This window comes from Scardinius erythrophthalmus, assembly GCF_964197995.2.
Source record: "Scardinius erythrophthalmus genome assembly, chromosome: 11".
Lineage (NCBI taxonomy): Eukaryota > Metazoa > Chordata > Actinopteri > Cypriniformes > Leuciscidae > Scardinius > Scardinius erythrophthalmus.
The window spans coordinates 11,210,848-11,236,113 of NC_138231.1; the positions used below are offsets into that span (position 1 = coordinate 11,210,848).

Below are 25,266 nucleotides of genomic sequence, written 5' to 3' on the forward strand. Positions count from 1 at the left end.
AAGTATCGGAAATGTTCTTTTATGGTTTTAGCTTTAGTTAACTATAATAACCCTACTGATGATAAATTAGTAGCTTACAAATGAGACATACCAGGCCCCCCAAATTGCTGGAAAAGCCCCTGCTGAACAGGAGTGTTCACAGGCCCCCCAAATTGCCCTTGAATGCCTCCCATAATTCCTTGGTTTCCCATACCCCCCCTGGTAGGCAGCTTGGGGTCCAGAGGTCCTCCCATGGGGTTAAAATGGCTCGGGGAGGTAGGGGTGTTGCCAGGCACGGCATTGTAGCCAGGAGGAAAGCCAAACTGCTGCTGTTGTGGCGGCTGTTGCTGCTGGGGACCCTTAGGAACTCGCTGAGCCCCCAGAGGCCCTGTGTTCATCCCCTGCCTCATCAGCAGGACCTTCTGCTGCAGAAGCTGCCGCTGGCGGTGCTGGAAACTGTAAAGCTCCCGCTGCCGCTGCGCCATCATCTGAGCGTTGAGCGGAGGCTGTATGAGAGAGAGAGAGAGAGAGAGAGAGAGAGAGAGAGAGAGAGAGAGAGAGAGAGAGAGAGAGAGAGAGAGAGAGAGAGAGAGAGAGAGAGAGAGAGAGAGAGAGAGAGAGAGAGAGAGAGAGAGAGAGAGAGAGAGAAAAAGAGTAAGAGTAAGACTAGCTTTCAGTTTCAGTCACAGACATATACAGAAAAAAAATTTATCTGCTGCCTTTGCCATATATATATATATATATATATATATATATATAAAAATTAGAGCTGTCAAATTGATTAATCGCGTTTGTGTTTACATAATATATGTGTGTGTAATTAAATTTATATATATCATATTTATGTCTGTGTGTGTGTGCCTGTCTAAATTTGTATAAATATGTGTGTGTATATACAGAATATACACACATAGACACGCATAAACATATGTGAGATATATATATATATATATATATATATATATATATATATATATATATATATATATATATATATTATGTAAACAAACTTTTATGTTAGATGCGATCGATTTGACAGCACTAATATAAATAATGAATACGGGTCTTATTTATAATATTAATATTATAATTTTTTAAGTATAGAAAACAATAAATACTAGCAATGACTGTGTTAAACAGAATAATAATTACTATTAATAATAATAAATAATATTTAATTATAATATTATGTGTTAATAATGAATAACAGTATAGTTCATAATAACAAAATAAGAAATAAACAATACTATATATATATATATATATATATATATATATATATATATATATATATATATACACACACACACACACACACACACACATACAGACATTTATTAAATATTCTGTATTTTTAAAATAAAATTTATATTATATGCATGTATAATTCCGCTTTTTAAATAAATAAATAATACCAGTGATTGCATCGTCAGGACATTTAAAAAAAAATGAGTGAACTTGTGAACAAATCATCAAACCAAACCAAACCAAATTATGACCAAAATTCAGATCTGGTCTTACAATCGTAATCAAATCAAACTTGTCAGAGCAAATGCTTACATTCCTATAAATGGCATACATAATTTGTCTCGGTGTATGCGACACTAACCTGAGAGGGCATCTGAGGCTGCTGCATGCCCTGACGCATCCCCATGGCAACATGCCCCCCCTGTGGGAACTGGCCCATGGCCGCAAGCCTGTTCTGGAGCTGATGGAGAGAGGAGATAGATCACCACTAAACAAGAGCAACTAATCATGTTCGCTCAGCAGCTGCACTCGACAAAAGAATAGGTTAGTTCCACAGCATGTTATTTAAAAGGGCGAAATCAAAAGCATTCACTGGATTTGTTACACAGTGCAACAAAATCCAAGAGGAGGATTTAGACATTGTGTGTTCACATTTATTATTGCACAATGAAGTGAAAGCTGGAGATCTACCTGCTGTGGGCTTTGCAAACGTTGCTGAAGCTGGAGTCTCAGCTGGTTGGGAGGTAGTCGCAGCTGGTTGGGCACACCAGGAGCTCGGTTCATGCTAGGCCGCACCGTAATGCTTACGTTGCCTGGAAACGCCATCCGCGGGGCCCCGAAACTCATGCCCTGTGCTGTGCCCATCTCAGCAGGGAACTGTGAGGGTGAGGTTGGGAACTGAGAGGGGTAGCTGGGCAGCTTGGGGTCCATGGTTACAGGTGTTGGGGGCTGAGATTGAGGAAAGTTCTGGGTGCCGGGTTCGAGGCCTCCACTCTGTAGGCAAGGCGGTAAACCAGTCAATGTTTGGTATGGTAAAAGGTATGAGAAGAATTTTTTTTCTTATAATACTAACTTGAACAATCTTGTCGATGCCCAGAGCACGGTCCAGCTCGGCGAGCTCGCTCTCGTCAGTCCGGCTCAAGAAAATGACCAGCTGCTCCAGCAGGGCCTTCTCATCGTTGCGGCCCTCGGGAGTTGTGGGCGGACACAGCATCTCATCCAGTGGACACGGAACGCACTGCCTTTGTAGTGCAGAGAACAAACAAGATGGTCTACGGCTCTGATCAAGAGTGGAAGGAACGCAGCTGACACTTCTATGTCATCTTTGCAGGGTTAACTGATCTGGCAGTAAAAAAGAATTAGGGTGGAAGTGCACATTTTCTTCCCTGTGACTAAACAACTAGAGTATTATAGTAGTAATTGTAACTAAATATAAATATTTCTACTGATTCTTAAGTTTTTTAAAAAGCAACTATTACACATTGACATAAATCAGAGATAATTTACTAGAATGTTCTTAACACAAATGTGCCAATTCACCTTATTCACTGCTTATTTGATCAAAATGATAAAAATTAAGTTCATATCACTCAACCCCTAAATAAATTTAGGCTTTTATTCACATAAACATTCATCAACTCACAAATTAGTTGTGGTAAACAATGAGGTTCATTCTCCTGTTACGCAGCACGTTTGAGCTTCAGCAAGTTTGGTTGAGCTTCTATTTTTGCTGATCAATGTTTATGTGAATAAAAGCATAAATTAAATCTGTTTATCATATATAACGATCAAGTCTCTTCAGAAAATTTGGACTAAACCGCTCTATTCCTATGGATTAGTTTCACAATCTCTTTATGAACTTTTTGTCCAAGTGTCAGCTGCGTCAACGGAAAGACAGAAATCTCTCAGATTTCATCAAAAAGATCTTAATTTGTGTTCCGAAGATGAACGAAAGCCTTACGGGTTTGGAATGTAATAGTAATTAAGTAATTAATAACAGAATTATTTTTATTTTAAGGTGAACCTTTAAATTATTACAATTAAAATGAAAACTGAATATATGAAAATAAAAAGCTAATTTAAAATATTAATAAATACTTCAATATTTTATTTTTTAACTAAAATGTGATTTCAGTTAAATGTGCTGATATTTCCTGGTGACAAAACCATGATAAACAGTACCAACTCCATCACCCAAATATTTTAAGTAACCGTGGGATTTTTAGATAATTTGCCTTATTTTACATAGAAATTTTATATTAGTTAGCAGCACCAATGAAAAACAGCTACTGTATACACGTGTGATTAAATACAACAGTTACAGTATATGCTTATTTTATCAACAAGTTTCAACTCATTCTTACTCACAGATAAATGTTAAAATTAGAAAATATTTATTTTCAATATTTTACACAAGAATGCACATTATTTTTGTATCTGACTGCAAAAATGAAAAATGGACAGAAGTAGGTTGCAATAAAATATAAATGAATAATAATTTATTATAATATACTATATCAATTATCTTTTTTCCAGTTCTGTAGCCAGATTATTAACAATAATCATTGTACCTCACACACTGAAGAAGGCCTGAGAGCCGAAACATTTGTATTTTTCTTCCATGTGTAAAAAATAAAATAACTAAATTTGTGAAATTTGTGTGCAAATCACTATTGAATTCAATAATCACATCCATAAACACTCACTCTTGAGGAGAGGACAGAGGGGCTTGTGTCTGGCTGTCCAAACTGCTATCGAAGGTCATTGGTTCAACCAGGGTCAAGGGTTGGAACTGCTGAGAATCAGGAAGCTCCAGCTTGGCCAGACCTGAATAAAAAAAATATATATATATGATAACATTTTGTTAAAAGTCTTATTTCTTCCCATGGCCTGCTATTCAAATTCTTTCCATTTTAGAAGTTTATGTTTTGGCACATTGTACCTGTGGTAGTGTTGAAAGAGTTGAGGCTGGTTGGACTGGCAAAGGGGCTGCTGCTCTCCTTTGAGGGCTGGAAAGGGTCTGTCTGCCCAAGATCTTGGACCTGACCCTGGTTTGGTGTAGAGGGGTCACAGAACTCAAAAGAGGACTGATTCGAGAGGTTTGATCCATCAGGGAATGCTACAGAGAGAAGTGGAAGAGGAGAAAAGCAGTTATTAAGGACTTAATATAAATGAAAAATTCGGAATTTTATAATCACTCCAGTGGGGCGGGCCTCACCTTGGCTTGATGTTCCTAGTGACTCTCTCTTCACATTCACCCCGATGGAAAGGTTGTCGTCACTGGGCTGGACGAGCACTGGCTCCTCTATAGATTTACCTCCCACAGAGCTTCTCGGAGAGGGCAAGAGCTGGTTCAAAGTGTCCAGATCGGTACTGGGAAACTGCTACTCATGTAAACACACACAGCGGTGGAGTGGAAATGAGTGCAAAGGTCATCGACATCAAAAGGCACACCAGAGCACAAGAAAGATAAAGTCCAAACGTGACCGCCTCAAAACAACACACGAGTTTGACAGTTTAAGAACACAGTAACTGAGGGAGCCCAGCAAGAATAAGGCTTACAAAATGTATCACTAATATATTCAGTAGGACACTGAAGGGGAGTTCATGGTGACAGAGGTTTGAAGCTACAAATTATTTTCATAAGAAACAGCCGTTTCCTGTGCCAGGGATGATGGGATAAGAGCACATCCAGCAACAAGACAAAGTTGCGAAGTTGATTTTGGTGACATGAATGTGCAAAAATAAACCAAATATTCAAACATTTCAAATATTTAAACATTGTCAACAACATTCAACAAAAACGTGAAATCTGACCTTGCTGTGAAACTCTGAGCCTCTGAAATAATTATGAGTACACATCAATTGTAATAAAATTATTCAAGCTTTCTTCAATATTTTTTAATTAAAATGTTTTATGTATTGTGATGATGTGCATTTTTCACGAAACAAAAAAATTATTTTGGCAAAATAAATTTCTATCAGCCAAACATCCCATTTGTGATCAGATATTTAAAAGCTATGCGCAGGAGTAAACGTACAACTACTTAAAAGTTTGCAGTCAAATAGATTTCAAACAGAAAAAATAAATGATTACTTTTAAGTAGCAAGGCCCCATTAAATTGATCAAAAGTGACAGTAAAGATATTTATAATGTTACTTAAGTAAATAAATGCTATTCTTTTAAACTTTGTTCATCAAAGAATCCTAATTTTTTTATGTTTTTCCACATGGTTTTCAAGATTAATAAGAAATATTATTTAAGCACCAAATCAGCATATTATATTGATTTCTGAAGGATCATGTGACACGTGATATTATTTCACAAACAAAATAAAAAAATCTTACCGACCCAAAACCTTTAAACGATACTGCAAACATAACTTGAGTTGTGAAGTTTACCAATAATGTTAAGGCTTTAGTCTTTGTGGCATAGTAACATATAGATGTACTTAGATATTCTTTCAGTAAGCACAAATATGGAATAAATCAGGAAGTAAATACCGGACTGGGCTTGTCACTGGATTGAGGTGAGCAAGCGATTGCAGACACGTTGGTGGCTGCAGCAGCGGCACAGGGTACGTTCTCTCTGCTCCCTTTCTTCTCTGCCTTCACCTTGACCGTCTGGAGGCTGAGAGCGGCCGGAGGAGGCAAGTCCTCCAGGTCCTTTTCATCCGTATCCAGCAGGAAACGTAGCAGCTGGTGGTCCTGGGGCTCCTTCCCGAGCCCCCGTGCTACCAAGGCCGCATTGGGACTGGTTGGGGGTTCCTTCTTAATGTCAAGCTCCTTGCCTGCATCTGCAGGGCTGTTGTCTTGGAGCAGGCCGTGCAGAATCTTATGGCGCTCGGTCAGGCTGCGGTGAGAGCTCGGGCATTGGGACACGGGTGAGGGACGGGGTTGAGAGTCTTGTTCGGAGGCACCCGCATCGGGGTTGCCGTCCAAGAGCTGGTTGAGTTTGGGGTTGCCTACCGTCTTCGGCTCATCTGTGGATGCTTCCGGCGGTTTGGCCGGTGGCTGACGTGCCGGGGAGCTGCTGGGGGTTGGAGTCTGTCTGGGAGGCAGGGGAGAGGGGAGAGAGAAACCGACACCATCGCCGCTAGATTGCTGCCTGGTCAGTCCGCCAGCGGGTGAGTGAATGCCGGGCGTCGAGGGGGAAAAAGGATGGCCGGGCACACGTGGGCTGCTGGCCAGGCCCGGGCTGCCCCGTGGAGGTCGGGGCGACATGAATGAGGTAGAGGTGGATGTGAGCGGGCTGCCTAGTGGAGAGGGGCTGCTGACCTGCTGGGAGGGCCCAACACGGCTGGGCGTCAGGTAGCCTGGTGGAGTGGGTGTGGGGGGTCCAGGAGTGGCACAAGTGCCGTTGCTGTTGTTGAGATGGAGGCTGAGGTCACTGGAGGGCTGCAGGGCAGGTGAATGGGAGGGCGGGGCAGCAGGAGATGGAAGGCTGGGGGTAGTGTTTTCCTGAGAGCTAGCAGTGTTGTGTTCCCTAAAACACACATACGAAAAAAAAAAAAAAAAAAGTGAGATCCAATAGTCGTTGAGTGTCGTGTTTATATAAATTAAAGGGACATTGTCTGTGTTGGTTACTGTGAGAGCATACCTGTCTATAGTGTGAATGCCCATGATGAAGGGCTGTACATCTGGGTTTTGGGGGCAGCAGAATTTGCAGCGCGTCTGCGCACTGAGGGACGTCCCGTCACTGAGTGTGAAATGGTAGAGAGGACTGATGGCCGTGCCGTGGGTCATCACTGTCAACACACACATAGATTAAATCTGTCACAGTTTCTAAAAAAATATTAACATTTTTAACATAATATCTACATTTTTAAAATAGAGTTATTGTAAATTGTTAATATTCCACTATATTAGACTATACTACTGATTACTGATTATTTTGATCAAATAAATGCAGCCCTGGTGAGGATAAAAGACTTTCACAAACATAAAAAAACAGACTCCAAACTTATGAATAGTTATGTATGGAAGCTTGTTTCCGCCACTGAATAAAACATTTTAAAAGATAATTGCGACTTTTTATCTCACAATTGCGAGTTTACATCTCGCAATTCTGACTTTATTTCTCAGAATTGCGAGATATAAAGTCAGAATTGCGTGTTTTAAAGTCGCAATTGCGTGTTATAAAGTCAGAATTCTGAGATATAAAGTCAGAATTGCGTGTTATAAAGTCAGAATTCTGACTTTTTTTCTCGCAATTGCGACTTTATATCACGCAATTCTGACTTTATATCTCAGCATTCTGACTTTATATCTCAGAATTCTGACTTTATATCACGCAATTGGGAGATATAAAGTCAGAATTGCATGATATAAAGTCGCAATTGCGTGTTATAAAGTCAGAATTCTGAGATATAAAGTCAGAATTGCGTGTTATAAAGTCAGAATTCTGACTTTTTCTCGCAATTGCGACTTTATATCACGCAATTCTGACTTTATATCTCAGAATTCTGACTTTATATCTCAGAATTCTGACTTTATATCACGCAATTGGGAGATATAAAGTCAGAATTGCATGATATAAAGTCGCAATTGCGTGTTATAAAGTCAGAATTATGAGATATAAACTATTCTGAGGTAAAAAAAAAAAAAAAGTCCGTCTTTTTTCCCCCCCCTTAGAATTGGACTTTATATCTCACAATTCTGAGAAAATATGTCAGAATTGCGAGATATAAACTCGCAATTATGTGTTATAAAGTCAGAATTGCGTGATATAAAGTCAGAATTGCGTGATATAAAGTCAGAATTCTGAGATATAAAGTCAGAATTGCGTGATATAAAGTCGCAATTGCGAGAAAAAAAGTCAGAATTCTGACTTTATAAGACGCAATTGCGACTTTATATCTCGCAATTCTGACTTTATATCTCAGAATTCTGACTTTATATCACGCAATTCTGACTTTATATCTCAGAATTCTGACTTTATTTCACGCAATTCTGACTTTATATCTCGCAATTCTGAGAAATAAAGTCAGAATTGCGAGATGTAAACTCGCAATTGTGAGATAAAAAGTTGCAATTATCTTTTTTTTTTTTTTTGTGGCGGAAACAAGCTTCCATAGTTATGTATACCCTATATTCATACATCTTTTTTTCTTTTTATAAACTTCTTTTTGCACTTTGATTGGAGGAAAGCATTAGGCATCAATCAAAGTAACACGTTTCAATAAAAATATTGAATTTTCAATAAAATAGAGAAAATAAAACAGTTTTTTCTGGCAAATAAAAACTAGCAACTCAACTAAATGAAAAAATAATCCACAGATTGATCAATTATCAAAATAATTGTTAGTAGCAGCCATACTGTAAAAAGTAAAAGAGATCAAAGGTTAAGCTATGAGTAAAAATGCTTGTGTAAATTGTCAAATACATCATAAAAATGTATGTAAGGTCTAATCATCGGTGCTTTAAAATGTCAAGTACTACTCAAAATGGCTAGAACGGAGGTGAACGTGCTCACCCTCATGAAGCAGCTTCTTGGCATGGGAGGGCTCGTTGCCCTGAGGCTGGAAGAAAGCATAGATGCACTTCCTGACCAGATCCTCCCAACCTGGTCGGCCTGTGGCCCTCAGAGCGCTCGTCTCAATAGAGATGATTTTCCCTGCACGCGCGCGCGCGCACACACACACACACACACACACACACACACACACACACACACACACACACACACACACAACACACAAACACACAAACACACAACACACACACACACACACACACACACACACACACACACACACACACACACACACACACACACACACACACACACACAGAGAGAGAAAGATCATTAGATTTTGTCAACAGGACTAGAAGTTCAAGAGGAAGCTTTTCACATTGCAGTTTTAACAACAAACAGTTTTGCGCTTCCTTGTGCAAGAATAGAAAAAGCACATATTTTCAGTTTCAGTCTGCATGTTTGTTATTCTTCTCCAGCATGTTTCTTTTTCTTCTCCTGCACTAAACTAAGCAAGACTTTTGAGGAACAAAGCCACATCTGTATTTACACAGGAATGACAATCACAGGCAACAATGTACAAGCTCAATGTACCGGTCACATTTTTTTGTCACCATGTTTGAAAAAAACTAAATAAATAAATAGAGCGAAGGTGACGTCCTTGACGAAGGTGACGAAGGTGAAGTCTGGAGATGCGTTTTAAAGGGGTCTTATGGTGCTTTTTAATGTTTTCCTTTTCCTGTAGTGTGTAATGTATCTGTTTGTGCATGTATACGATTTGATCCATTTATTCTATCTATCTAACAGAGGATAGAACAAACCAGACCTGCCTAAAACGCCTCGATTGAAGTCAAGATATTACATCAGCTGGCCAATCAGAGCACTGTGAGCTTTTCGGAAGGAGGAGCTTTTTATAAATTAGCATGTTTCAGACAGACAATATAGAGGAGCTACAACAACGTACAGTATGTGAAAAATTAGCTTTTTGAACATTAAAGCATGTTTTATTAATCCCAAAAATCAAAATAATGAACTTTTAAATAGCATCATATGACCCCTATAAAAGTGTTTTTAATCAAAATCATTATTTAAAAAACAAGATGTCAGTGGCTGTGTCGAAATTGCCCCCTGTACCCTCATTCACTATTCCCTAATTTCCTTCACTAATATAGTCCACTTGAAGGAGTGAATGAAAAGGAGTGAATTCAGACACTAATTGTGCCTGAAGGGTAGTGGCTTTTGCATATAGTTTGTTCTTGCCGTTTAATAATCATTTGAAACTTTTTAAACACAGCTCCAGTTGTAATAAAAAGATTTGTATTGAGCTCTGTAATGGAAACTAGCATGTATAAACCTTATTTAAACAATTTAATAATCAATTAAAAGTTTGGAAAATGGATTGATGGATGATTGAGCTGCGGGCGCCGTCTTCCGGTTAGATGGTGTCACAGTGCATTATGGGTATTCTCTAGTCTAGCCGTTGAGCGTACAACGGTTATATACTCGTTATTGTGGTGCATTGTGCGATTAAATGAGTGCACTAGATGGTACTGGACACCACTACAAACAGCTGTCCCTTCAAATAGTGCCCTATTTAAGGGTATAAGGGCGATTTCGTACACAGCCAGTGAGACATACAGCAAAAGCATGAGCTGGCCAAAAGAATCCATCTAATATGTTTGCATACAAAAACAATGAGGATTTTGTCCTCCTGTGTGAATATTTGTGCCCATATTTGTAATCAGAAAACTTACTAGCATCTCTCGCTAACTACAGTATTTATTTTTATTCATTAATTTTATTTCGACAACAGCTTTTTCAACTACTTAGTCTTTGGTTTAGCTTGTGACAATATTTTATGTAAAGTGTAGTACGTGTGTGTGTGTGTATAATGAAACACTACCTGTAGGGTCCTGCTTGGTGATGAAGGACTCTGTACTGACAGGGATCTGAGGTGGACGGGGCATTCGACATGCTATACATATCAAACAGCTCTGCAGGTCTGTGGACAACAGAGACATCATGGTCTGAACAAAGTGTCCGCCCTCAGCTATATGCAACACATTTTTAAACACATAAGCACATAACATAATTAAACATGATTAAATTAGAAAAATGCTAAATAGAAGCATTTTTATTAGTGGACTCAGACTTTTTCACCCCATAATAAAAAAAAAACTGATTTCAGATTTGAACACTGGCATGTCAATGACAGCTTCATCAGACTCCCTGCACTAAGCTAAATATTTATATGGGTATGACTTTATGAGTGTGTGTGTGGTCTCACCCTCGCCCTCCTCCTGCACCGCTCTGGGCTGAGAGACCGTGAAGCACTGCATGAGCTCATACTGTTGTCGGGCCTCCTGGTTCTCTGTGTCCACCTCATCTGGAGGCCTTTTCAGCAACCTGCAGTTAAACGTGTGGCAGTTCCTCCGGCCTTGCTCTTGAGGCCATGGCACACCGTTTACTGAAAACACACACACAGATGTGCAGGGTAAGTAAAGTGCGAGATAAAGACCACCAGTGGAGTGTAACGGAGTTCTGAAGTGAACGAGGTTGACCTCAAACGTTTGTGATAGTATTTACAGTGAATGATTAACACAGAGCTCTAACTGCCTTTTGTTTTTTCCCCACAAACTGTTTTATTTGATTTTTTTCAACAACCGGCAAAAAACAGCTTGTACATACAGTTAAATCCAAATGTACCCCCAACATCTTCCATATCCAAAAGTTAGTAACTGCCAGCCAGCATGGATAGGTTCTTGGGACTCCAGAAACACCAGCGGCTTCAAATACCTGTCTGCTGCTCAACAGTGGCGTTTTATAGCTGCCCTTTTTATACAGTTAATTTGTTTGACAAACTTTATTTGACCGAGTTCTTCTGTGCCTAAATCACTCACAAATCTTTTGATAGTTCAATCTCTATTCAGTTTTCGCAAAATATTAGTTGTTTTTAGGCCTTTTACAAAACATTTGCACCATTTCATGTGTTTCATCTTCAGAAAGATCTTTCTTCATCCCCGTATTACGTGAGAACTGTGACTTGCTTAATAATGCCGAACAACCTCTTTAAGCAGGTTTTCCATTAACCCAAAAAGACCTGGCAAACTATTTAACAATGTCTGAGATTGATACCAGTTACCTACAATATATGATATATATATAAAACAAACAAACTCTTTCTTTGAAAAACTAAAGTCTCAATCTTTATTTTACTGAAATCCTACTTTTATTTTTGTATACATCATGAACAAATCAATTCATAGCCTCAGGCAAATGGTCCTGTGCATGTTCAAGAGAGTCTGGAGCTCAAGCTTTCTGTCACATGATAACGTTTGGGCAGTAGCAAAATCAGCCGTTGTAAGCTTCTTTTTAAACCTATGCGAAGAACAAAAAAGAACTTCGCCGTGAGTATATTGGGGTCTATCTATCATTCTGCTCTTACTGTTTCCATCCTCACCGAGAGACTCACCAAGGCTTTTGGGTAGCAGGTTGCGCACAAACTCGTTGTGATCTCCCACATGAAGGATGCTATAGACGCTGGAGGTCATCAGCTCTTCCTGACTATAACCCAGATAACTGGTGACATTTTCAGACACAAACACAATGCGTCCCTCGCGGTTCGCAACGAAAAAGAAGCCATCCAGGGCCTGGTGGAGCGGACAGAGAATAGAGATAGAGGACACAAATAAGATGTATGTTGCACTAAAGTGCCATATTCCCAACCGTAGGAAATGGGCCAGGCTTATATGACAACAAATACAGGTCTATGGCAATACTCAAGACATCACTCTTTTCTACAGATTGACAGTCGGAAAAGTTCAACATACCTCCAAAAGGAGTGGCCCAAGGGCTTCCTTCTCCACCATGCCCTGACTGCTGGACGATATGTCACTCTTTTGCACCTCATCATCTGGAGACATCAGAGCTGCTTTCTCTGTGGGCACACAAAGAAATTTCAAATCCCTGGTAAGTGAAACCAACATTTGAGAGCATGAATATACATTCATACCATTCAAGAGTTTTTTGTTTTTGAAAGAAATACGCAAACACTTTTATTCAGTTAGGATGCAGTAAATTAATCAAAAGTTGCAGTAAAGACATTTATAATTTTACAACCAAAAATTCATCATGGTCTCCCAAAAAAAAAAAGGCACAATTGTTGAATCCTTAAAAAAATATGCATCACAGTTTCCACAAAAATATTAAGCAGCACAACTGTTTTCAACATTGATAGTAAAAATGTTTCTTGAGCACCAAATAAGCATATTAGAATGATTTCTGAATGATCATGTGACACTGACTGCTGACATTTTCGCTTTGATGTCATGAACATGAATAAATGTCATAAAAATTAGTTCAAATAGAAAAGTTGTTTTAAATTTGTAAAAAAGAATTCACAAAAAAATATTTCTTTATTACTGTATTTTTGATCAAATAAATGCAGCATTATAGACTTAAAAAAAAAAAATAATAATAAAAAAAAAAATCTCACCGACCCTAAACTTTTGAATGGTAGTTTGGATTTATATGCACTTTCTGTTGGTACGGTGAAATGCACATTCACACAGTTTTGTGGCATCGAACTTTGGTTCCAGTGTACATTGGTTGCGGTGTACATAATCAATCCACACCCTCCAAACAAATCTTATGCATCCCTATCTGTCAGAGGCTTATTTTGTGTGTTAGCGCCTTTTATTCACACACAAAGAAACGTGCATCATCTCACTATTGTCCTCCTTCCTCTCCTGGACTGGGTGGATGAAAGCCAAGCAGCGGAAGCTTCTCTTAGACTAATGCGAGCAAAGTGATACTTTTGGAGGGGAGCCAGCAGCAGTAAGTGCAGAGAGCACTCTTGAGAAACGCTTGAGACCAAAGAGTCACAATTCGGTCACTCCCATCCCAGTTAGACTCAAAGAGCTGATAGAAAGTGTCAATAATTATTCTACTGCCAAACTACTTAACCTTCTTTCTCCTCTCGAGATCAAAGCGTCTGAAGGACCGTTTGAGAACTCGACTCGGTCCAGCAGCTGGAGAGAAGAGAGGACGAGACTGTTTGTTTTGGGCTGCATTCTAAGTGAAGATTTCTTGAAGGAAAGGCTAAATTTAGATGAGAGCTTGAGCGCCTTATTTACACACATAATAGCAATGTAGCTCTCGCCGAGGAACTTCAGCAGAGCGCTCAACTCAGCGACGACATCAATCTGGTTTGTTTCGATCTGAACTCTGCAACGCAAGAGTTTAAAATGAAGTCAGTATGGTGGGATAGGAACAGGCGTTTTGGGTTGTTAGACAAAAGTTTGGCCAATACATTGCGAATGAGAAGTGATGTACTATAATCTGGTGATTGTCGACATGGTGTGAATTGGCCTTAAAATGAACGATGCACAAATCTTTCGGGTTTTTAAGAAGAGGTGTGCTACTGATTTTCTGAGCAATCAGACTTCTCATATGGTGGACAATAAAACACAACTGAAAAAAATCCTACAGTTACATTAGTAAAATTTCAGTGAAATGATCATTTGTTGATTGCCAATAGTTTAAAGATTGAAGACATTGAAGTCTCTTTCGAACCAAGCAGTTTCCTGTTGGTTTAAATGGCAAATCCTGTCGCAAAATTGGCATGGATTCCTATTGAAACTACTCTGTCTGTGAAAATACTGAGAACGGCAGTAAATGTGATCGCACATTTACATTGAGGGACGGATCCGAGCCATATCTAAAAACCTGAAGAAGAAAGAAACTTAAGAGTAGTGCTCTTTTGGCCTGGACCAATGAGCGACCGACCACCTAGAACACCCTAGCAGGCACATGCCACATAGCAACATGCTAAAAAACACTGAAAACACCTTAGCAACTACATATCAATAATCGACAACCACCTACAACACCTTAAGATCATGACGCCACTTATAATCTAGTCGAATACCGCAATTCCTTCTCAAACGATTCTGGATCAATTACAACAAAACATTTTTTAGAGTTGAGATGCATTTAACAGCCAAGCACAAAAAAGGCTTAAGTTTTATTTTGCACCATCTTACAACCAATCAAGGTTCTGCATCATGAAATATATTTAAATGGAGTTAATGAAATTAAACAAAAATCACAATTGTGAAGGATCGAGAATCATTCTAGAATCGGATCGTGACTTCCTGAATTGACACAGATAAAAGTGAGTTGTGTAAAGATTCTTCTCCTTCTAAATACATCCTGTCAATTTAAATAAGAATGGCAAAGTGAACCAATTTCATCATGCATAGTCCTTAAAATGAGCTGAATAATACTTCAAGTAATTTCACCCAGGCATTCAACTAAACAGAGAGCAAACAAAGCTAATGGCTGCTGGTTTTCATGACCTTTGCCATGCGAATTGTGCTCTGACTTAATTTCTCAGGTTTCAAATTGAATCGGATTTCGATTTTTTTTTTTCAAGTGCATTTGTTGAGGGGCTGGAATGTTAATGAAGTGTGCTGTGCTGTATGAGAGCATGGCTGAAATGTGAAAAATGTCTTTGATGTACCCTTCATCCAACTAAAAGTGACATTTGATCCTAGCGTCCTCATTCATATCATCTGGAAAACACTTCAATAGTGTGCAAACTTTTTCATACACACACACAGACAGGATCGATCTGAAGTAGTCTCAAAAAATTTGAAGTCGCAAATATTTCCATGACAGATCAGAAGAATTTACTGATGTAGTTTTGAATTTAAGCTGAATGCGTAGATCCTTGATGATCAGAATAAAAGGTGGGTGGTTGATTAAAATCTTGGTACGAGTATTTTTATGTCATGGTGACAGACTAAATCATGATATACTTATTTTTTTGAAAATCAATGGAAAAACGGCCTCCAATACACACCCTGCAGCAGCTTTCATCATCCCTTCCACTTAAAGTTTAGGTAAAGTAGTCCAGTCACAAAAATATATTTACCACGGTATAAACAGACACACTTCTACCATTGCGAGGTATCGTATGTCATACCTTCCAGCCCTAAAAGTGTACCAAGAGACCTTCAGGTGACATTCCAGGTAAACATGTTTTTAAAGGTTGATGATTGAACCCATCTGAAAGGTTAAGCTTAAGAGGTGAAAGTGTGTTCTTGTCTGACAACATTAACAACACCCTAAGCCAGGGATAGGAGGGGCGGCAAGTTCCTGTTTCTCTTTCTCGCAGGAAGAGAGGGGAAGCTGAGGTCTACGAGAGGCCCTCTCTTGCACAAGGTCAGGGGACAGGGCAGCATCGCCATTGGCTGTTCTCTCGCACGCCCCTGCGGCCCCCCCTCTCCCTCAGGCCGAGAGCTCTGAATGAAAACAGAGAGGGCCAGCACTCTGGGTGACAAACTGTAGAACTAAAGCAAGCTCATGAGTGAGCTGACCCTATTGAAGGATGACAAGAACAAAAAACCTAGGTTGTTAAAGTGAACCTCATCAGCTTTTAAATAATATTTTATGCTAAAGCCCAAGTATCGGTTCAAAGAGCAATTAATACTGAATACCAGATGTTACGGCCATGCATTATATAGAATATTCACCAAATATATAATTTTGTGGGTGATATAAAATTAACCAATATCATGAATATTGAAATAAGGGAGACATTTAAAGGTAAGGCAGGTCATTTTTGGAGAGGCTAGCTAGCTTTGAAAGCATAAGATCCCCTCCCTTCAGAGCGTCTCCAAAGCCACACTTCCTCCAAAACACATGAAGGCTTACAGAAAGGAGAAAACTAAAGCGTCACGAGAGATGGCGTTAAACTACCTCATGTCTCAAAGCACACAACATTACTATAATAATAAACATAAACAACTTAAAGAGCACTGACCTGTATCACCTGACTGCTGCAGATAATTCCGCCGTTGATAGTGTTGCCATTGAAATGCATAAATTCGAGTAACGAGCCACTCTGAGTATAACGTCACGGGTTTCCATGTCTTACAAATTACGGTAGTTATGGCATGAACGCAGCATAAGCGCATTGTTTTGGTTCAGGAGGAACAGTAAAAGGTGGCTGCTGTTTCGGTTGCGGTGCTCGGTAACTGAGGTCCGTTTAACTGTGCAGTGCATAGCATAAATGCGCTGATGACGTGTGATGAGTTTCAACTGGCTTAACAAAAAATATTTCTGGAACAAATCACCTACCCTGCCTTTAAGAGTCTGTAACAACAGGTTTACAATTGCTTATCATTGATAAATCGACCTGAAATACATGAAACGTGGCATGCTGTAATCATCTGTGCACATCATCTGAGCACAAAACTGTTTGAAATTATGCTAATGTGAAAAAGTGCCGTATTACCCTGCCCTCCTAAAGGTGCTGATTAAAGAAACTGATTACACTTCTTGCTCGCAAGCAAAACATCTTCCTAAGCTCACCTATGCAACACAATTTAACCCATTTCCCACTGCTTCAAATGATAATAATAATAATGCATTTCCTCCTACAGCGCATATGCGCCAGATATAGCAGAGCGGTTCCAGCAACTATCTGTCAAGTGCCATTTTAAAGGATTATGGTGTATACATTACAGTCCTGCAAAGAAACCAGAGACAGCTTAAAATGTTTGTGCTAGCCACCTAATATGCAGACCCCACAACCTTCTGACATTGATTAATTTTTAGATCTTCGGATAAACATCCTCTTGTGACCTCTTTGCATAAATGATATTCACTATTCCAGGGGCTCCTTAGTTTGCCATGCCAACAAAATCCTTTTTTAAGGCCAGCAAATCATGAGATGACATGTTTACCGCTGTCGAAATGAAGAATGACCGGGTGCATGTTCTGAATTAAGTGTGAGATAACGGGGTGATTTGGAGCTAGCTGACATGCTTTGTTCCATTTCAATTTACTTTAAAGTTTTCAAGGTGCCTCTCATTGGGAAATAACAACAACGACAACAACAACAATCCAAATCACTTATTGAAGCAAAATAGACAATAAAATTAATACTATACTGCTTTAAGGTCAACCATAAAATATAGCTGCGAGCAGCGATTACGGGCCCAAGCCGGTGGCACCGCAACCCCGATGCCTTTAGTTACCTAAAGGCACCGGGGTGGCGGTGCCGCCGGCTTTGGCCCTTCATCGCTGCTCGCAGCTATATTTATATATATATATATATATATAATCTTGAATGTATTTTTTATCATGTTGAAAAAGTTTGGTGTGAATAAAATAAACCACTTAGGAGGAGTAACTAAAAACTCAGAGTCTGACATATCCAAAAAATCCACATTCAAACCAAAATATCTGACTTCCTGTTGCTCGGAGCTAATGACTGTAAATTAGAAAGTTGTCCGGCTCGATGAGACCAATATGCGTACTGATTTTTGTAACTGTGGGTAAAAGTAACCCCCCCACTTTTGATAAAAGCATTTTGAAAGTGACACACTTCCTGCTACCAGTTGGTGGCGCTATAACTTTGACTCACAATAGTTACATCCATCTGACCGGCCTCTTACCATGAACACACTGCTGAAGTTTCATCAAGATCAGTTAATGTATGCAGAAGTTATAACACTTCGTGTTTCTCTTTTCTCGCCATAAATTTGTTTCCTCGCCACGGCCAAACCGTTCGAGATATCAAAAATCCGTCCGCAATTTAGCATCCTCAATGTCTTGACTTCATGCACACCGAGTTTGGTGGCGATTGGATGAATTCTCTAGGAGGAGTAGTTCACATTCCACAGCAAGCGTTTTCCAAACAACCCATAATAGCTGACTTCCTGTTGGGCGGAGCTAATAACTTAGACTGCGGAAGTTGTTCGGCCCGATGAGATCTATATGTGTACCGAGTTTCATATTAATTCATGCAAGTGTGTTTGACATATGGACCAAGTTTTCAGACCGTGTTCAAGGGGGCGCTGTTGAGCCCCCTGCCACGCCCGGGTACCAGCTTCAGCCCGGCACTGATGGCCGTGGGTTCTGACCTGTGTGTAAAGTTTCAAGAGTTTTTGAGCACGTTAAGGACCCCAAAAGCCCCTGAAACCTTGATTAACAATATAAAAGCAATAGTCAAATCCCCCCCTCCCCTCACACACACAGAGACACAGAGAGAGGGAGAGAAAATTCTTCAGAAAATCCACATTCAAACCAAAATATCTCTTTTCCTGTTGGTCAGAGATCGTTAATGTAAATTAGAAAGTTGTCCGTCTTGATGAGAACAATACACATACCAAGTTTTGTTGCTGTTGATAAAACTAACCCCCCCCATTTATGACTAAAGGTGGCGCTACTGAGCCCCTCACCACGCCCGTTTCTGAAACTTTGCACAAGTCTACGGGCTAATAAGTGTGATGTGTCTGTCGAGTTTCATTCAATTTCAAGTATGTTAAGAGTCTCAAAAGCATCAAAAAACAATATTAAAGTTTGATGCGTTGCCACGACAACAGTATTAAAGATATCAAAAATCCTTTCACAGGTCTACATCTGCCGTGTGTTTACATTATACACATAAAGTTTGAAGCAAATCGGGTAAAAATAAGAGGGTGATTTCAAAGCATTTTGAAAGTGACACACTTCCTGCTGCCAGTTGGTGGCGCTATAACTTTGACTCACAATAGTCACATCCTTGTGTTCGGCCTCTTACAACGAACACACTGCTGAAGTTTCATCAAGATCAGATAATGTATGCTGAAGTTATAACACACTTCCTGTGTCCCTTATTCGCCATAAATTCGTTTCCTTGCCACGGCCAAACCGTTTGAGATATCAAAAATCCGTCCGCAATTTAGCATCCTCAATGTCTTGACTTCATGCACACCGAGTTTGGTGGGGATGGGATGAATTTTCTAGGAGGAGTAGTTCACATTCCACAGCAAGCGTTTTCCAAACAACCCATAATAGCCGACTTCCTGTTGGGCTGGCGTGAAACTTGACAGAGGGAAAGTTGTTCGGCCCGATGAGATCTATATGTGTACCGAGTTTCATATTAATTCATGCAAGCGTGTTTGATATATGGACCAAGTTTTCAGACCCCGTTCAAGGGGGCGCTGTTGAGCCCCCCTGCCACGCCCGTTTCTGAAACTTTTCACATGTCTACTGGCTAATAAATGTGATGTATCTGTCGAGTTTCATCCAATTTCAAGCATGCTAAGAGTCTCAAACGCATCCGAAAAGAATATTAAAGTTTGATGCGTTGCCACGGCAACAGTATCTAAGATATCAATAATTCTTTCACAGGTCTACATCTGCCGTGTGTCTACATTATACACATAAAGTTTGAAGCAAATCGGGTAAAATTAAGAGGGTGAATTCAAAGAATTTTGAAAGTGACACACTTCCTGCTGCCAGTTGGTGGCGCTATAACTTTGACTCACAATAGTCACATCCATGTGATCGGCCTCTTACAACAAACACACTGCTGAAGTTTCATCAAGATCAGTTAATGTATGCAGAAGTTATAACACACTTCCTGTGTCCCATTATTCGCCATAAATTTGTTTCCTCGCCACGGCCAAACCGTTTGAGATATCAAAAATCCGTTCGCAAGAATTCATCCTCAATGTCTTGACTTTATTCTCACCGAGTTTGGTGGCGATCGGATGAAATCCCTAGGAGGAGTATTTCACATTCCATTGTATGCGTTTTCCAAACAACGTATAATAACCGACTTCCTGTTGGGCTTTTGTAAAACTTAGAGCACGAAAGTTGTTCGGCCCGATGAGATCTATATGTGTACTGAGTTTCATATTATTACATGCAAGCGTGTTTGATTTATGGACCAAGTTTTCGGACCCCATTCCAGGGGGCGCTGTCGAGCCCCCCTGCCACGCCCCGGTACCAGCTTCAGCCCGGCCCTGATGGCCGCGGGTTCTGACGTGTGTGCAAAATTTCAAGAGTTTTTGAGCATGTTAAGGGCCCCAAAAGTGGCAAAAAGGCAAAAAAAAAAATAATGAAGAAAAAAAAAATAAATAATCCTTACGAAAACAATAGGGCCTCCGCCCTTTCAGGGCTTGGGCCCTAATAATCTCCAAACAAATAATACGATCAATGATAAGGAAATGAGCTTGGGTCACAAGGACTTTACTCAACTTAAGGTCTCATCAGTAGTTCTTAGGAAATATTTAACCATTGAGAGGATTTGTCATTAAACAAACCAGACACTTTCTTTGAGAACTAAGCCAGTTGTGGTAAATTAGTTTGAAACTTGTGTCTATTGATAGGCAGACCAACTAGCTTTGAAAATAAAGACAATGATTTATTTTTTTTATAGTTTATTATAATTTATTAATAAGAAATTAATTGAAACATAACATGAGTGGATGCAACAAAAATAACGCATATTACAATAACTAAATATGTGCTGAAATACACTGTCAATCTTTAATTTAGTCCTGTATGACTGCATGCTTTGTGGCATTGATAAATACATATTTCCAGAAAGAATTATTTACATACCAAGTGGACATCTTAAGCAACCAGTCTTAAAAAGCTAAAATGCATCACTGCAGATCTGACTTTAAACATAACACAGACATCTAGCTTTGACAAGCGCTAACATCCCCTAATGATTGGCCAACACTAGACTGGCCAAAAATCCCAAATGTCTGGCTTATAGGAAAAGTTAAGCCAAAATTTGTTATCATAATTACAAACCTGTCATTTTCTTTATTCTGTGAATCTTCTATGATTGCTACAAAATTGCCCATGCAAGTTCCTTTGACGATGATTATGATTTTATTTACACTTAATATTCAACAATATCATTGATCTGACTACACTAACACTATTTGATGAGAACTGAATGGAGCTGGACAAGGACATCACTGTTTTCTGAAGAGCTGCTTTATAGCCGAATTTAACTCATTTAATAATTGATTATCTTTACAATGGTATTGAATCAGCACTGAAATGACTTCAGTTGAACAATGACACTATTTTCTTTTTTAAAGCTGCTTTTCATTATTTTGCCTTTTAACCCTGTAATGCTGAATTGAAACGATCTGTATTGTATAAAGTGCTATAAAAATATGCTGATTTGATGCTCAAGTAACATTTCTTATTATCAACATGAAACCGGTTGTGCTGCTTAATATTTTAATTGTGGAAACCGAAGATTTTAGGATTTTTTGAGAAATAAAAAGTTCAAGAGAACAGCATTTTGTAATATTATAAATGTTTTACTGTACTTTTAATCAATTTATGCATCTTTGCATAATAAAAGTCATCATTTCTTAATAAAAACAAACAAACAAACAAACAAACATTACTGGCCTCAAACTTTTGAACAGTATACAGGAAGTCAACATCCCAGCAGAACTTCAAAAATTTACTTTACCACTGAGTGTGTCTTGGACATAATATGTGTTCTCTTCATTTTATGGCTTTGTCTGAGAGCTCTATCCAGTTACTGATTAAAACAAACCAAAAAGGCAAGCAAATAATCACATCCTCTGGGCCCCCCAAAAATATCTCACCACTATAATTTACAGCCAGTCCACAACCAGATAAAAACCTTTTGTTGTGTTTCACATTTCAGTTTATTTCCCCCATTAGTCTTTAAGATGACTAAAGGAACACAAGTTCTAATCAGATTAGGGATGTCAACAAACCAAACATCAAGTGCTCTATGCACTATACAGGGTTTTTCCTGGGTCTTTTTTGTACATCTGACCTGCATCAGATTTAGTTCCACATATGAAAGTGGCCCAAATAGGAATTGAAAAGATCAGATTTCATGTGGTTTTTGCTGTTCATATTGTTATGAGAAAAACGGATCTGAGTCACATGTGAGCAAAAAAAAAAAAAAAAAAAAAAAAAAAAAGGATTTGGCCCACATTTTCCCTGCATTCTAAGCATAGCCTTATTGACATTGTGTTTATCCTTGGTTATAATGAAAGGATTTGTGAGCGTGCAGAACTCGCACTGAACAAAAACACTGCAGACTCTGACTAAATACATCTGATTGGCCATTGTGTTCCCGCTCGCAACAGATATGTCTGTGATTGGCTACAAAGCTCAACGCTGAAGGCGAGTGTTTTAAAGCAGACGGCTATCAGCGGGTACCAGTACTGCAGAACGGCACATGAAATGTTCAAATAAATCTTTGGCGGGACAAAGATTCATTTTGGCGGCAGCCAAAATATTTTGAACGCAGGAAAAAACCTGACGAAAATTGTTGCAGTCAACTGTACTATCAAATCATCTCCAGTGTCAATTTCCTGTCTGTACTGTGAAGTGAATGGAAAAAATTGTACGCAGCCCACACACAGCCCCAAAGGAAAAGCACGGACACTGGCTACTCACCCTGCTCGCGCCGTTTGATCTGCTGGATCTGGTCCACGGTGCTCTTTAAGATGTGGCATTTGTCCGGCTTCACGTTCAAGCTGGCAATATCGCTCATGTTGGCCGATAGTAACTCAGCCAGTTCGTCAATGTAGCGGCATTCCAGCTCCCGCCGTCGCTTCTCCACACTACCATATGTGCACACAAACATGAACAAAAAAAGAGAAATGTACATTTTTTAGCACTCACTTGAAAGATTAAAGTCTAAAGCACTGTACCTTACAATGTAAACGAAACCAATAAAATATTAAATGTACATAAAATATTATCTATTACAAAATACAGTACTAAGTTTGGGGTCAGTAGGATTTTTTTTTATACTTTTATTCAGCAATGATGCATTAAATTGATTAAGAGTTACTTGCGTTATTACTAAAAAATATATTAATGTTTTAAATAATAATAAATGATAATATTTAACAATATCACTTTTTTTATATATAAATGCTGCCTTGGTGAGCAATGTTTAAAAAAAAAAAAAAATAATCTTACCAACCCTAATTTTTTTTACAATAGAGTCAATTAGGCATGTTTAAGTATATTTAAAATGTAAATATTCAATATTTTAATAATATTTTCTATACAATTAAAATGACTATTATAATAATTTATTCATATGTATTTATATATTAAATATATAATTAATATGGCGGGGGGGGGGGGGGGCACATATATACAGTAAATTAAAAATAAAATATATATTCGGGCTATTTTAGACTGGTTCGGGTCGTACCGCTGCGGAGTAGCCCAGTACCTACATGACTCGTCATAGACATAAACAAAGAGAAGTAGCTCCGGCTACAGAATGTTCTTCCTCAAGACGCATGCAGTTCAGTTCACTACAGCGCCAAAAGTTACGGACTGCAGCTTTAAAGAGTCTAACAATCAGATATCCCTTCCTTTGCTGGCACATGAACAACCAACAGCACTTAAAGGGGGAAAAAATAAACAAAAGAAAAAGCCAATCTGCTGCTGGTCTATGTTATGATGTTTTTAAGACAAAGCCTTGAAGTGGTAAAGTTTGGCACAGAGACTAAGTGGGCATTCTGCAAGGACTTGGGGACTGAATAATTCATGATGCTCAGAGAACACTATGATCACAAACAGCCCTGAACCCTGTCTTTAGCGGTCTCAGCGTTCTGCCACCTGATAGAAGCAGAGGATTCTGCAGTTAAAAGGAAGAATGCTGGGCGAGAGGAGACTATAGGTGCACTCAAGGACAAACTGTGGGTGGCCTGGAACCAGAGCGAGGCTAAAACACACACTTTTACACAGACGTATCATTGTAGAGCTAATAAGGGTTGGGGTGTATACAGTCCTTGCACTAGAAGGCATTCCTCAAAGGCTTATGCTGCACATGGGTTATCAAGCTGAGAAACGGAAAGAGAGAGAGGCTGAATAGGACAGAGAGACAGATGGTCAGGGGGCTATGGGGAAGTAATGTTAGATATCAATGGAATGCAACGGCTTCAGATCTGAGCCTATTTATCATCCAGTCAAAAACAAGAGTCCTATAATAGCGTGCACTGTTTTAAAAGCAACTGAAATAAATTTCACAAAAGTTCACGGATTCTAAAGACGCAGAATTAGAGAGTTTCAGTGGCCACTGTTTATTCTTCAACAATCCCTGCTAAACTGGCTAACGCATACAGAGTGTAGGACAGCACAACTGTTTTCAACATTGATGATAATAAGAAATGTTTCTTGAGCACCAAATTAGCATATTAGAAGGATTTCTGTAGAATCATGCAACACTGAAGAAATAAATGACATTTTAAAATAAATTAAAGCAGTTGTTTTAAATTGTAAAACAATTTCACAATATTAGTTTTTACTGTATTTTTGATTAAATAAATGCAGCCTTGGCAAGCATACAAGACTTTTTTTCAAATACATTTAAACTTTTGAGCGGTAGTGTATATGTACATTTTAAATACATAAAGACTCGTTAAGCTTTAGGCAGATTCAAAGAACAGACTTGGGTGACATTTTAGAAAAAAAATCTGCCTAAAACGAAGTTCATTTTGTGTTTGTTTCAGGAGTTCGAAACAGCTCACCAAAGCAAACTTTCCAAAAAGCTCGCTCTGGCGGATAAACACCTTCAAACTACCATTGGTCCGTGGAGATTACATAATAGGTGGGTGTGCTCTGAGGCTCTGCCTTTCTGAGAGGAAAGCGCAGCACACATTTACATATTCATTTAAACGCCACTCTCAGTAGTGTAGGCGTCATCGGGATGTTCCCTAACAGTATACCGCTGTTCGCGTATTTCA

At 39.1% G+C, this 25,266-nt stretch overlaps 1 protein-coding gene across 3 annotated transcripts in view; it reads right to left on the bottom strand.

The window, feature by feature from the left end:
- Window positions 1–25,266, bottom strand: part of ncoa1 (nuclear receptor coactivator 1) — a 70,457-nt gene that overhangs the window by 6,961 nt on the left and 38,230 nt on the right. For 2 of the 3 annotated variants that reach the window (XM_081377859.1, XM_081377860.1), the window contains 15 exons: window positions 22,955–23,121; window positions 12,532–12,638; window positions 12,162–12,351; window positions 10,989–11,168; window positions 10,605–10,703; window positions 8,702–8,842; window positions 6,827–6,974; window positions 5,731–6,712; window positions 4,445–4,610; window positions 4,169–4,345; window positions 3,933–4,053; window positions 2,300–2,468; window positions 1,918–2,220; window positions 1,589–1,687; window positions 92–485 (listed from right to left, as the gene is read on the bottom strand). In XM_081377859.1, coding sequence (XP_081233985.1) covers window positions 92–485; window positions 1,589–1,687; window positions 1,918–2,220; window positions 2,300–2,468; window positions 3,933–4,053; window positions 4,169–4,345; window positions 4,445–4,610; window positions 5,731–6,712; window positions 6,827–6,974; window positions 8,702–8,842; window positions 10,605–10,703; window positions 10,989–11,168; window positions 12,162–12,351; window positions 12,532–12,638; window positions 22,955–23,121 — 3,443 coding nt within the window. The remainder of the gene's footprint in view (window positions 1–91; window positions 486–1,588; window positions 1,688–1,917; window positions 2,221–2,299; window positions 2,469–3,932; window positions 4,054–4,168; window positions 4,346–4,444; window positions 4,611–5,730; window positions 6,713–6,826; window positions 6,975–8,701; window positions 8,843–10,604; window positions 10,704–10,988; window positions 11,169–12,161; window positions 12,352–12,531; window positions 12,639–22,954; window positions 23,122–25,266) is intronic. The other variant, XM_081377861.1, reaches the window with a different exon arrangement.